Below are 14,712 nucleotides of genomic sequence, written 5' to 3' on the forward strand. Positions count from 1 at the left end.
CAAAAGCATTTATTTGTTTTTGGCATTAAGAACCATTTTGGCATGTTTATTGATTTCAGACCATAAACATCAGTGGAGTGTTTTTCCTGTTGAAGTACTCTCCCCACAATCACTGAAGACCCCAAACAAATAGGGAATGCTTTTTCACTGCTTTTGGGTCACTCATCTTCTGACCACAGATTTGTACTTATGGTTGATACTGGCTTACAGGAGTGCAATCAAGTCAAACATTGAAATATTTTTGTTTTTGCAATCACTTAGCTACAGAGGTTTAACAACGCCTCGATTGTGAGTAAAATATTTCTTATATCATAAAACGTGGCCCTGTTTTGCTTTATTACACACGCAATGTTCAAAACAATGTGCAAACAATTACATGCATGGAAATACCCTCTAGAAATGCTGACTATTTCTGATGTACATACATTTAAAAGGCATTTTAATGGCACAGGAGCATGCTGAATGTGTGCAAATTCACAGTTCAGCATGATTATTGTCATGCAGTCGAATGCAGGTACTCTACTTTAGTACATGAGAAATGATCTTGTTCACTCACTATCTGTTACCTCCTCTAGTCAAGCCATTTCACTGATTGAGACCTGACCGATGTGAGGTTAGGGGGTCAACATTCAGTGAATTAAACGTGTAAACAAGCCCTCTCTTGTATCTCTGTTAAACTATTCCTAACTTCAAATAAATGCAGGTACTAGTAAACAACCTTCTGTCACAAAGGCATATGTGGATTAGAAGATTATGACTGGGGCTCTACAGCATCAATGACCCTCTGGACAATCACATTCGCTATTATTTACTGTTATTGACTATTATCTGCTGACCCTCTGGTGAAGCCGTCCTGTAAAGGCTTTAGCTACCTTTATTATAGCCACTTTATTCAAGTGCATGGTCTAAGGTTACTTGCAGCAACAAGCCATGAAATAAGGTGTCCTGGCTGGTATACTGAAACCATACCAACAGGTGGGGGCACTTATGGTAGAGCTTTGAAATCTGAGCAAACTACGACCTGAACGAATGATGGAATGATACTGTGAATCCGTGGTGCAGAGGGATTGCCTGAGGAATGGTGCTCACATGAGCCTGGTGACAGTCCCAGAGAGGAATTCCTCATAGTTAAGGCGGATGTTGCCCGTCATGGCCGTGTCTCTCTCCCTGAAGACCTGCGTCATGCTCTGGAGCTGAGTGCACACCTGGATGAAGCGGTCCAGCTGGATGCCAGGTCGTCCACCTCGCAGGGTGAAGCGCCGCACCAACGTCTCAGAAAACTGGGGGCTCAGGTTGTAGCCCATCTGAGCAAGGGCTGCCGTCAGGAGAGGGATAGAGGAAAGAGAAACAAGATGGGGGTTTATTTTTGGTCTGCTGAAAGTCTTATTTCGGGCTGAATTTTAAAAACATCATGTGAGATTAAAACCATCAACTGTCCCAATCGTGGTCATTTTTGTTTACAAAATCATCCCACAGAATTGTAGCATCTTCACACAAACCGGAATACCTTGATGTAGCTCCATACCACTGATACAGCCTGAGCGGTCTCTGTCGTATTGCTGAAAGAGTGCTCTCCACCGCTGCATGAAGTCCCACAGCGCTGAGAAACCAAACAGGTCCATTCGACCTGAACGTGTCTTGTCAAACATGTCTAACAGGAAATACAAAGCACAGCATGTTAAGCCAGAGAAGAAACGGGCAGTTTTCTTTGTTGTTCTGTCTAAATGAAGCACAATCATGAAGTGCATTTTCGGCACGTTTCCAGCAAGCCCGTTCCTTATCACCCTGGATCTTCACCTTGTTTTCTCCCACTTTTTAGAAGCACACAGGAGTCAGACTTTTGTCATTATATTAGGACACATTAGTTGCTGCCTGGCAACCACAACTGGAATGCAGAGCTATCACGCATCTAACAGGTACCAAGACAGACATGACTCAGGGATCTTTTTAAGGCTGACTCCTGGCTGCCTAAATTTCTCCTTTTGGAAACAGATTGCTTTATAACGCTTTGGGAGATTTAAAGCCAGCCTACTTTGATTCATTTTTTTGTCCTAAATAACTTCCTTCTCCCCTTTGCTGTAGCCGTATGTTACATAGTTATACTGTATGTTTGCATTGTTTCATTTTCCCTCAGAAAAAACTAAAAATCATTGATGACCAATTAATCAACACAGAGCCACCTCACACTCACACTGGGCATTTTGCTGTGACTGTATGACTTACTGATCATCATGAGGCAGGTCTCGTCATTAAAAGCAGACCAGTTTGAGTTGACAAGTGCCTGCTTCAGCTCCTTTAAGTTGATAAAACCACTGTGGTCCGTGTCGACAGTGTTGAACCACTGGTACGCCTCTTGGTTAACACCAGGAGGGATGTTACCTATAGAGAAAAAGAAAAACAGTCTCAGTAATACTGGCTCAGATTGACTTTGAAGATGCTCATCACTAGAAGATTGTTTTCTTAGCACGCTTCTGTTTCCTTCAGTGTTCTTCTTCAATATGTCTGAGGCGACTAATTTGATTTATTCTCTTCATCATTTCCCATCATTAAGTTTTTTTTGTTTTTTTTTACAGTTTTTGTTTGTCTCACTGAAGCTCTCAGGCTTTTAGGAGTAATGGGGTAGGGACGTGTGTGTGTGTGTGTAGGAGAAAAATAAATAATATAAAAGCCAAGTAAAAGACAGTGGTGATTCGTGGAAATTAAGTCACTGCCTCGTTCTGCTGCAAAACAATTATTTATTTATTGGGAGATGAAGAAGTCTTCTACTTTCTGACAGTTGAAACCGCGCTGACTCTGTCAAGCAGAAACTTGATCAGAAAAAATAATACATCTGTGCTTCACTCAGTCTTTTAGCTTTGGTGTTTAAAAGGCACTGATTTGGAAAACAGTTATGTACAGTATATAATGACTATGACATGGAATCAAGGGTGTCACTATACCAACATTTTAAACCTTGATGCGATACAGGTATAAAACGATACTTACAAACCGCTAAATTCCAGAAAAACAAATTGGTACAGTTGTGAAACCAGTTGGTATTTTGCTAAAGAATACATCCCCAACCTTCGTTACACGTGCTCAATGTTTCATAAGGCACAGGTTGGGAAGAAAATATAGCTGCAGGCTGCATGGATTAAGAAAAAGTAAAAAAGTCAGTTCAGTAAGAGGGGGGGGCAAGAGCCCATTACCTGAACACATGAAGGAAAAGAGGGGGGGGGGGTGAGATAAGGGGTGGAGTGGAGGGCTAATTGTCTGAAAATAATTAGGGAGAGAGGGACAGGTGACTTCAGGCAAGACCCTGATGGATTCTGTCCCTGTGTGGAGTGATAGACCATGTAAACACACACACACACACACACACACACACACACACACACACACACACACACACACACACACACACACACACACACACACACACACACACACACACACACACACACACACACACACACACACACACACACACACACACACACACACACACACACACACACACACACACACACACACACACACACACAACCCATCTGTCTCTTACTCGGTTTAGCCCTCACTCAGTATTACCAGAGTCATCACTCCAGCCGTGTAATCCAGCTGAGGGGCACAAACTGAACCCTGTCTCTACATGACTGTCTGGGAAACGTAAGTCATTTTCTATCCATCATCTCACCAGAGAGTGAGGGAGAGAGAGAAAATGAGAGAGAAGCGAGAAGAAGGGGTATGAGAGCCTATTTGCAGTCTCGTCATGTTCAGAATATGCCTGTTCAACTCCTACCGGCAGAGCTACCACAGAAACAAGATCCCGTCTCAGCCTATAGTTACCTGCAGGAGCATGGTGTCCAAAATGTCCTGCATGTGGTTGTCCCCCGTAACCCCCGTAATGCCCGCCTGGGGCACCACCTGGTCCATGCCCATACTGTCCTGCTTGACCTGGGGCTCCATAAGCACCATAATGACCTCCTGGCTGACGTGCTGCACCTCCATACGGAGCTGAGGGAGTAGGCCCATAGGGACCACTGCCTCCTCCATATGGAGCACCTTGGGGCAGGTTGACTCCCCCATATAGAGAACCTGGTGGTTGGTTGCCTCCTCCTGGATAGCCCTACAGTGACAGACAAGACAAGTTCACTGAGGCCGTATGATAAGTACAAGGAATAAACAAACGGTGTGTGGCTAGATGGGGTCTCATAAAACCTCTCTTGTGACATAAGAATATAACGCCTTTCATACAAAAATTCAGCACAAAGTGTTTTACAATAAGGGGATTTCATGTCAGAATGAGTGTAATAACAGGGATAGAATGCCACAATTGATGCAAAATAAGATGGGAAATAAAACACACTTGATAATAGTAAATAAAAAAGATGAAAATATAATACAAAGAATGAAAAAAAAAACATTGAACAATAATAGGAAAAAAAGGTATAAAGGTGAACACATCTTAAAATCAGTGACAGTATTTGTTGCAAGATTAAATTTTTTTAAAGATTTTAAAAGTATTTTGCCTAGAGCGCACTCTCTACCAACTGGTGCCTAGGTCTCTAATTGTGTAAAAAAACAGCACCTACAGTACTTTCCTGATGGACAGTGTGTTACCACCAATCACTGTAACTACTAAAACAAGTTTGAGGTACTTTACTTGAGTAAATCCATTTTCTACTAATAAAATCTACTTATAAAACATGCAATTAGTTTATCAAATGCGATGAACTGTACCCATGATACAAAGTGGGCTAAATAAGCTCCATTCAACTGCCGATGCTGCTGAGAGATGAATGCATCATTTTAAGCCATACGTCTAATATAAGACTCTGGAGGGGGACAGTCCCAGCACTTGGGCGTTTTAACTTTAACATTTTGCTGATAGTATGTCGGCCTTGTTACTTTGACTGCTGGAAGATGTATTTAAATCATCCCAAGTTAAAGTGCACGCTACAGCGATAATTTTGCCCAGGAAAACGACAATGGTATGCATCAACAAGACATGATAAGGCTGCTCACTGGTCAAGTAACAACGGAAATACTATAACATCTAACTAAACTATATCTCTGGCAATGTTAACGCAATTTAAACTCTATAACGCTCACAAAACAGTTGGCATTGTTTACTGCTATCCATAGCAAACACACGAACAGCTAACGTCACTTGTGTTTCTATGTCGTTAACCATTAGTTACGTTATATCAAGGCAATACAACAGATAATGCAATTATTTAATGTTATTTTTATGACATAAACCAAACACAAAATGTAGTATTTCGATACCTGGCCGTAGTGGAAACTCATGTTTGACAGACTTTACTTCCTTCAACAGGGCAGCAGTGAAGGCGGATACAGGCGGTTCGCTCGGTTCAGCTCAGCGTAGCTATTGGTGCATTTCCGGGTCTGTCACAACCGCACCCGCGTGCCCTGCCGCTGATTGGACGGTAGAGTGGAAAAGTGATGACGACAAGACAAACGAGCATGATTCACTCTGCCCATCGCTCTCGTGAATATAACCCAACACTTAGTGAGTTAGTCATTCACCGTGTCATGCTGGGTTAACTGGTAGTCTGTGCGAGTTTTGACTTTAAACTAAGTTAGGGAGTTGTTCTAATCTAAACACGAAGAGGCAGCGTTCAGTCTTTTGCACCACATATCTGGAACAAACTCCCAGGAAACTGCAGGTCTGCTGCAAATCTCAGCTCTGTCACTCAAGACGGAAGACTTTTCTGTTTGCCGCTGCCTTTCAGTAAACAAAACGATTTATTAACTGCATGCACTGAACTGTACCTTCTATTCTTTTGATAGACTTGGTTTCATTTCTTTTTAACGTTTTATTTGCTTGGTATTATTTTTTATAATAACTATGGGGATGTCATTGTATATATACAATTTAGATATATCTAAATGTTATTGTATATGTGATTCTTTCCATTATGCTTGTAATGTTTTATGTAAAGCACTTTGAATTACCTAGTTGTTGAATCAGTGGACTGATTTATTAACTGTTTTATGGGACCCATACTAATGTTTGACTATTGTTTTATGTCAGTACATTCGATATTTTTTACTCTTTTTAATATCATTATTTTTGTCTTGTCCTTGTCCATACTGTATCTCCACAGTCAGATATAAGACCCCAACGTATAGCTATTAGAATCAGCCTTATTGGCTAACTAACAGATACAAGTAATTTAGCTTGAAACGTACTTGCTCACAGTTCTGAAAACAATTTACAGGATAGAATTATTTATTCTAATATCTATTTCAAGATAGAAAAGCAACAACAACAAAGCTAAACAAAGATTATATATACATATTATATATATATATATATATATATATATATATATGATATGTATATATATATATATATATATATATACAAATGTGTGTGTGTGTGTGTGTGTGTGTGTGTGTGTGTGTGTATGTATTATGTATGTATATACTTCTAATCAGCCAATCACATGGCAGTAACTCAATGCATTTAGGCATGTAGACATGGTCAAGACGATGTGCTGCAGTTCAGACCGAGCATCAGAATGGAGAAGAAAGGCGATTTAAGTGGTTGTTGGTGCCAGACAGGCTGGTCTGAGTATTTCAGAAACTGCTGATCTACTGGGATTTTCACGCACAACCATCTCTAGGGTTTACAGAGAATGGTCCCAAAAAGAGAAAAGATCTCTGAGTGGCAGTTCTGTGGGTGCAAATGCCTTGTTGATAGCTGATAGAAAGGCAACAGTAACTCAAATAACCACTGGTTACTACAGGAATGCAGGAGAGCATCTGTGAACACACAACACGTCAAACCTTGAGGCGGATGGGCTACAGCAGCAGAAGACCACACCGGGTGCCATTCCTGTCAGCTAAGAACAGGAAATTTAGGCTACAATTCGCACAGGCTCACCAAAATTGGACAATAGAAGAAAAATGTTGCCTGGTCTGATGAGTCTCGATTTCTGCTGCGACATTTGGATGGTAGGGTCAGAATTTGGCTTCAACAACATGAAAGCATGGATCCATCCTACCTTGTTTCTTGGCACACTCTGGGCCCATTAATTCCAATTGAGCATCGTACACAGCCTACCTGAGTTCTTTTGCTGACCATGTTCATCCCTTTATGACCACAGTGTACCCATCTGCTGATGGTTACTTCCAGCAGGATAAAGCGCAAATCATCTCAGACTGGTTTGTTGAACATGACAATGAGTTCACTGTACTCAAATGGCCTCCACAGTCACCAGATCTCAATCCAACAGAGCACCTTTGGGATGTGGTGGAACGAGAGATTCACATCATGGATGTGCAGCCGACAATTCTGCAGTGAAGTGCGTGATGCTTTCATGTCAATATGGACCAAACTCTCTGAGAAATATTTCCAGGACCTTATTGAATCTATGCCAAGAAGGATAAAAGCAGCTTTGAAGGCAAAAGGGGGTCGAACCCAGTAATAGCAAGGTGTACCTAATAAAGTGGCCGGTGAGTGTATATATATGTGTGTATGTATGTGTGTGTGTGTGTGTCTGTAACATGTACGTAGAAGTAGGTGAAACAAACAGGTGTATACATAAAACTGTATTCAATTTGCTTGTACACAGCCAATGAAAAATATTCTTACTCTAAATTGTTCCATAGTTTTTCAAAAAGAACAAATGACACACAAATACATATTTTGACAGTGAAATAACTTTATAGATCACAACAATAAATACAAAAAAATATACTATATATAAATATTATCTGGAGTCTTCATTCTTTTCAAATAACCAAATTTCTTTCGGATAATTTTTCATTATGTTCATACACAATGTTGCTTCATTAAGCAATTCTGATTTAATTGCTTGAGAGCACAACATATCTAAGGGAGTCAAAGTGACTCTTGAACAATAAAGAGCATTTTCTTCATGTATCTAAGAACGAAAACCCTGTAAGTGACTTCTGCCGATTACTGCATCCCCCCCTAAAGGGAGTGCTTTGTGTGCTTTATCTTGTTTTATTCATTAGGGGGCACTGCATGTGTTCAGGAAAAGGGTTAGCTCTTAAAACTGTATTTACATCACTTGGGATCTTTCAACATTTTATACTTTTATCTACAAAGTACTTGATATAACAGCTTAAATATAGTGCACTTCTTGCCAGCAACACATACACAAAAACACAAATATAGACATGCAAACATTCATACACACACACACACACACACACAAACCAGTTCCAAAATATATTCTAAACCCTCTCTAATCCTCCTTTTTGAGGGGTTAATTTGCATGCATATAGTGTGCGTTCCTGCAGACATGATAATATTTACAAAACGCTGCCTCAGAAATCCCTGCATTGATGGATAACCCTTTGGTGCTGAGCAGCAGTTCTCCATGGAGTCTGATAAATGCATTTGCTCTCAGTGGCTCCTTCAGTACTTTCCTCATTTTTTTTCAACATGGCTATCATATTGTACATCATTTTTTCTTAGATGGTCCCTCCTCAGACTTGATATTACTCAGGTTATGAATAGAGGCTGTAGGATCCACTCTGATCGACATTTTAGACATGAACTCTGACCTGGGCGCTGCCAGCGGCGTCATCTCGTGATTCTCGACGAACATCCTCTTCTCTGCTTCGTTCTTCCTCTTAATCAGTTTCTGGATGCGTTTGCAGATGAGGTAAATCATCTCACAGATACACATTAGGATGCAGAAAGCAGAGGAGATCACCATGAAGAGAGTGAAAATCTTCTTCTCAGTAGGACGTGAGATGTAGCAGTCCACCGTGTTGGGGCACGGCTCCAGGGAGCACTTGGACAGTCGAGGCAGGTCGTAGCCGTCATAGATGTGGTACAGGATGTAGAGGAAGCCAGCATCAAAGCCTGCCTTGAAAATCAGACTCACCTATGATAAGATAAATGAGGATTAAACTTCGAGACACTTCTTTTACAAGTAGTTTGAAATGAGGCAAAAACCCACTTTCCTATCCATCAAATATTAAAAGTGATTTGTCAGTTACTACTGGTCTGAGGTCAATAATAACTGGAAGAAGACAAGTGACCCTAATGCAGGATCTACAGTAAAATAGAGAAACATTTTCAACCATTGTAATAATTCATACAGCTTCCATCCAGTTTGGAGGGACGGTGAAACTTCCATAGACTGTATAAAAGAACTGGACGTAGCTTCCAGGTCTGAAAAGTGAAGCTAGTGTGGAAGTGCCTTAAACCAAAAAAAAGTCAGATTGTATAGAAGTCAATGAGAAAATGATCAATGAAAATGATCCTACTTCTCTAGTTGTTTTTTGGTGTTTTGCCTGTTTTCATCCTAAAACTTTGACTCTTTCACAATGTTTTCAGGTCATGCAAGTCAAGTGTAACAGTTTGGTGACCTAAATATGTCTTGTTCAGCGATATGTTGTACTTTCATAACCGAGTAACCACTATCAAGCATAGGGAAAATTTTGCCGGTTGAAATCAGGAAAGATTTCCCAGGTGTGTTTCTGATTGGGCCAAGAGATGCAATCAGAACCTGCAAGAACGTTTTTTTTTTTCTTGTGATCAAGAGCCAACAACTCATATATAATTACACAGATGTCTTCTCCTGCGTTTTCTACACATCCACTAATCAATGACAAATATTAAACATTCATATCCTCTTTTCTTACCACGTACGTCCACCACAGCCCCCCACGTTTCTTCCCAGGGTTGGCATACAGATGGGCGCCCTTGTGCGAGGCAGTGTACTTATTGTCCTTCTGCTCGCGGTACTTGACGTGCCCCACCACCATCAGCGACGGGCAGGTGACGAAGATGAGCTGCAGTGCCCACAGACGAATGTGGGAGATGGGGAAGATGTGATCGTAGCACACGTTGACGCAGCCCGGCTGGGCCGTGTTACAGACAAAGTCCTTGTTCTCGTCACCCCAAACTCGCTGAGCCGCCACCACGAAAACCATCACCCGGAAGACAAAGACCATGGAGAGCCAGACGCGGCCAAACACAGTGGAGTACTTGTTGACCCCACTGAGGAGTGACTCAAGTGCAGACCAGTTCATGACTGCTGCTTCAGAGGTGGAGGGGGGGACGGAGGATGAAAGAGCTCCTCAGGAGACCAGGTGGAATTGTCTGATCTGAACCTGAGTAATGGAAGAAAGACAAAGTAGACATTATTTTCAGCTCAGGCCCAGTCGGCCACAATTGTTTTCACACAGTGAATGGTAAATGTAAAAATAAGTGCCCCTTTTAATTATTTATGCATTTTCAGTTCGTTAAAAATGCTTTCACAAATACATAGGAATCACAAAAGCACAGAAAGTATTTCAACTAATTGCGGTTGATTTCAAATTATATGAAAGACACCACTAATAAAAATACAAAACTGTTTCAACATAAAAGTTAAAGTTACTAATATGTTTTTCAAATTTATATTAGTAATGCTGAATAATAGAAATACTATACAAAGCTTATTCACATTTTCTATTGTTCCATTTTCCCAGCCCTAAGAAGATGAAGAAATATCACAGACAAAAAAGGCCATTTTGAATCGTTGATCAGTGTTGAGGCAACAAACACCCAGATATCATTTTCTCAAACATTTTCCTGACTCATTAGACATCAATGACTGAGTCATCATCAGAGCCTCCCTTTGCTGAAAAGACAAACCAATACTCTCAACTCTATTAGTCGGCTATTTGCACAGCCATCTCTGTAATCCCAAGTGCCTATTGCAGTCTTGGTTCTTCAAAGGACTGTTAAGGGATGGCATTTCATTTGTGAATGTTAAGCATGCCTTGATTGTACCACTGAACCTGTGCTCTAAGAAAGAAAAATAATTTTAGTTAAAATATCACAAATTGGAGGTAATGGTCTAAACGTGAGCAGACTTTAAAAATGGAGCTGTTGTGGATCACCTGTCTTGTTCACCGGCTTTTAGTTTCTGTGTGTGGGCAAGCTTTTGCGTTTCTTCGTCTGCAGATGTATCCTCATACCATTTTTCTCCGTGGCATATAAATGAAGATTAATTGTCAAGTGAAGGGTGCAAATGTCTTGGAAATACATATTTGATTTTGTTATGTAAGTGTAAACATAAGGAGGGTCTGCAACAAGATTTCTCAGGGATTTCTTTTCAGGAACAGAAAAAAATGCTTTTCTTAAGAATGTATATCTCATTCTGATGAATGCTCAAGGCCTGACAGGGAACAAGTTTGATAACAGCTTCACTGCCCACTGTTCCATTTCAATCTGTCTAATTCGGAGTATTTGAATTCAGACACACTTTGCGTCTGCATTTCAACATCACTGTAGACATATTGAGCTGTCAAATCAGTTGCTCTTTTTTTTCTCACCCAGCGTCCCTGACTATTAAATTACACAGCATAAAAATACTTTCCTCAGTGAATGCTCTCAGAATCACAACATATGCTACTGAAACCCGGCGTTCAATCACTGCTGTTGTTACCTACACATTGCCTCTCCTTCTGAGGGGAGAATACATCCAGTGATATTAATCATTCGTTGCTTTTGCACAAACATATAGAACATGTGATTTATCAGTGTGGCTTCTCCCAATTTCATAGAAAATGCACACTCACACATACACTAAATTTGAGGTGACATTCAGCCCGGATAGGAGAAAAAACAACCTCAGAGACAACAGTATATCTTGTCACAGGGAGATGGCAAAGCTGGCCCACAATTTGTTTTCCTATTTGCTCTAGATTGCAATGTTGCCTTCCGCCGATCTCGTCTATCTCTTTGCTGCGTGTTTGCCTTTCTTTTTGTTGTGACAGACTAGACATATGCTTTCACAACTGAGAAAACCTCAGGTTTTGTGATGCATTTGATTCCAATACTCCTACTGGTGCACTAGTTTCTAGTGCGATGCAAATACAGATGGAGTGGCTGTAGAGTCTTACACAGTGTGCAGGGGTTGTGATTCTCATGAGGGAAATTAATGACCACAATTATTCTCAGCATCACGGAAACAGGTGCTGTATCATAGGCAGGGATAGTTAGAAAATATCCTTTTACGAACACATACCTAAACGTCAGGCTATAGGTTGCTTACCAATGATTCCCAAAACGACATATATGACCATTCTCTTGAAACAGTCACACAGTCGACATGTGGTTAACACTGTGTAATTTAACTACTTGGTAAGGTTAAGAAAAAGATCATAGGTAGGGTTAAAAATTTGTGAATTTTTCCTTTATGGAAGTCTGTGAGGAAGTTACCTCATAGTTACGTTGGTTTTACTTTGAAAAAGTCAATGTTGACCTTTGGTTCCACATAGGACATGCACAATTGACTTATGTCAATGACCTTGTTACAATCCTTGATCCTCAGGGCAGATCTCCATTAGGTGTACAGCTTTATCTAGTTCCCTGTGTACATAATCACCTCATCTGACACAATGATAGATCCTTGACTGCGACTTGCTCTACAGGTTGAGCTAGTTGAAAATACTTGTCTCTCTACCAAGTCTACATTGTCTTTATGTGAGTCAATACATCTGGCTAACAAGGTGGGGTTGAAGTTCTCTTGTGAGACTTTTTTCCAATTCTTCTTGTTTTTCCAGCTCTGCTTTTCTTTTTTTTTCTCCTGTCATTCGCATAGCTCGCCTTTTTACCTTCAAACTGACTTTGTTCCCTTTTTCAAGGTAACACGTATCAGCCGGAGGAGTAAAGCGCAAGCAGTATGTGAATAGTTTTATTCGCACCGCTTCCAGTTATCTGTCTTTACAAATCTCACTCTTTTGAATGTACCACGGCTGAGCTCTTTCCTTGACTAACAAGATCTTCCCACATATGATAGAAACCAAACAGAATGAACAACATGTTTGCCCTTGTCCTTTTATCTTACACTATCTTTTTTCCTCTGGAATCATTTCTATCATTCAGCTGATATCATAAATTAAATGTTCTACAATAACTTTTGATCTAACACACTCACCTTAGACACAGCGATGCAGTGTATGAGAGAAGTTTTCTGCCTGACAAACGAGTGTGTCCCAACTGGCCTTGTGTTGATGCTAACTGACTCACATGGATATTTGGAGGGGGTTGGCTTAAAGGTGTGGACCTACTTGAAAAGTCAGCAATGGGAGGGATGGGTGGAGCATCACATTCTGACACTTATACTCTCACACACTGGCAGTTTCAATCTGGACTTTTGGGCATGAGCAGACCTGCCTCAGGGTATATTTGAGGGAAGAGAGAGATGTGACAGAGGTAACGTCAGAGAAAGGAAAGCGAGACAGTGTAACAGGCAGTTGGACGCAGAATGGAAAATTATGTGATAATGTTACTTAAACAAGAGGCAGGCCTAGTATAAAGTCTGTGTAATGTCTGATTGAGTTCATTTGTGAGAATGCACAGCGAGTTTGTGTGTTGACGTTTGACGTTTCTATCATTCTTCCTTATAATAATGGATTGGATTTTGGATTTTTTTCTTGAACACGTGAGAACACGCCTGACACGAACAATCTCCTGTTGTGTGTTACATGTGTGAAAGTGCAACTTCAGAGATTGTCTGCACCTGATTCGCAGACATATGACAAGAAATTTTGCTTTAGCATCTGCTTCATCAACCTTTACTACCCCTACTAGCATAGGCACAAAAAGAAAAGAATCAGGCACTCCTTATGAGCCTACTCAAAAAGAAAGTCTGATAAATATATCAGCAGTTGTTCGGAATAAATAACAAATTAAAGAAAACACAGGGGAAATTACAGTAAATAGTGATAAGTAATGGGCCTACTGATGTCAGCAAACATATCAAACAAAAACACACCCAAAATCCCCTATGGGGTCATGTTCAGATTCCATAGTCCCTCTATCATATTTCTTTGAATGTAATCAAAATGAACACATGACAGCAATTCCCTGTGGGAGAATAGATACTAGACGATGTGTCTTCATGGGAAACAATCCCATACATTCCACAGGAGGGAGGGATTTTCAGGCCTATTAGAGTGTTTTTTTCATTGTTTGTTTGTTTGACTTCTTTCTCTCTCTAGTTTCCAGGTAATATGCGGACACACCTAGAGAGAGAGAGAGAGAGAGAGAGAGAGAGAGAGAGAGAGAGAGAGAGAGAGAGAGAGAGAGAGAGAGAGAGAGAGAGAGAGAGAGAGAGAGAGAGAGAGAGAGAGAGAGAGAGAGAGAGAGAGAGAGAGAGAGAGAGAGAGAGAGACGAGAGAGAGAGAGAGAGAGAGAGAGAGAGACAGAGAGAGAGAGACAGAGAGAGAGAGAGAGACAGAGAGACAGAGAGACAGAGAGGTAAAGTAGACCTCAGGATAATGAAATGATGTTCAGTTAGGGTGTGCCAGTGTGATGTTAGACAACCTTACACCTGTAACTTCCACGCAAGCCACAAAGCAGGTTTTCTCATTTGGTTCCTGTTGTTACATAATACCAGTCAGAATCAAAATAGTACATTCTGCATGAGGTTGGATTCTGTAATAAATATTACACCATCTGAAGCAAAAAGGAGAAAGATCAGACAGAGAGAAAGATGAATGGGTTTCTACAAAGAATATGTTATGCTCTTCATTGGCCTCTAGAGAATGCTGATGCTCCATCGTGTTATATCACAGTCTTTTTTCTGTCATATGGAGGGGGGTGGGGTGGAGAAGAGAGAGAGGGAGAGAGAGAGAGAGGGAGACAGGAGGATTGTTAAGCAGACAGAGGATCTCATCTCTCCTATTAAAACTAAGTAGCCACATCATCTGTGATAAAGAAAGAGG

General features: G+C 40.7%; 2 protein-coding genes across 2 annotated transcripts; both read right to left on the reverse strand.

The window, feature by feature from the left end:
• On the reverse strand, nt 1-5,351 carry pef1 (penta-EF-hand domain containing 1). Its single transcript, XM_083926229.1, has 5 exons — nt 5,269-5,351; nt 3,826-4,105; nt 2,224-2,379; nt 1,508-1,651; nt 1-1,315 (listed from the first exon to the last, which is right to left on the reverse strand). The coding sequence occupies exons 1-5, from the start codon at nt 5,287-5,289 to the stop codon at nt 1,086-1,088; spliced, it is 831 nt and encodes a 276-aa protein (XP_083782355.1). The 5' UTR covers nt 5,290-5,351; the 3' UTR covers nt 1-1,085.
• A 2,310-nt stretch (nt 5,352-7,661) lies between these two features.
• gjb9b (gap junction protein beta 9b) lies at nt 7,662-13,004 on the reverse strand. Its single transcript, XM_083925695.1, has 3 exons — nt 12,921-13,004; nt 9,634-10,104; nt 7,662-8,870 (listed from the first exon to the last, which is right to left on the reverse strand). The coding sequence occupies exons 2-3, from the start codon at nt 10,021-10,023 to the stop codon at nt 8,442-8,444; spliced, it is 819 nt and encodes a 272-aa protein (XP_083781821.1). The 5' UTR covers nt 10,024-10,104; nt 12,921-13,004; the 3' UTR covers nt 7,662-8,441.
• Nucleotides 13,005-14,712: the final 1,708 nt, after the last annotated feature.

This window comes from Echiichthys vipera (assembly GCF_963691815.1).
Source record: "Echiichthys vipera genome assembly, chromosome: 13".
NCBI classification, from domain to species: domain Eukaryota; kingdom Metazoa; phylum Chordata; class Actinopteri; order Perciformes; family Trachinidae; genus Echiichthys; species Echiichthys vipera.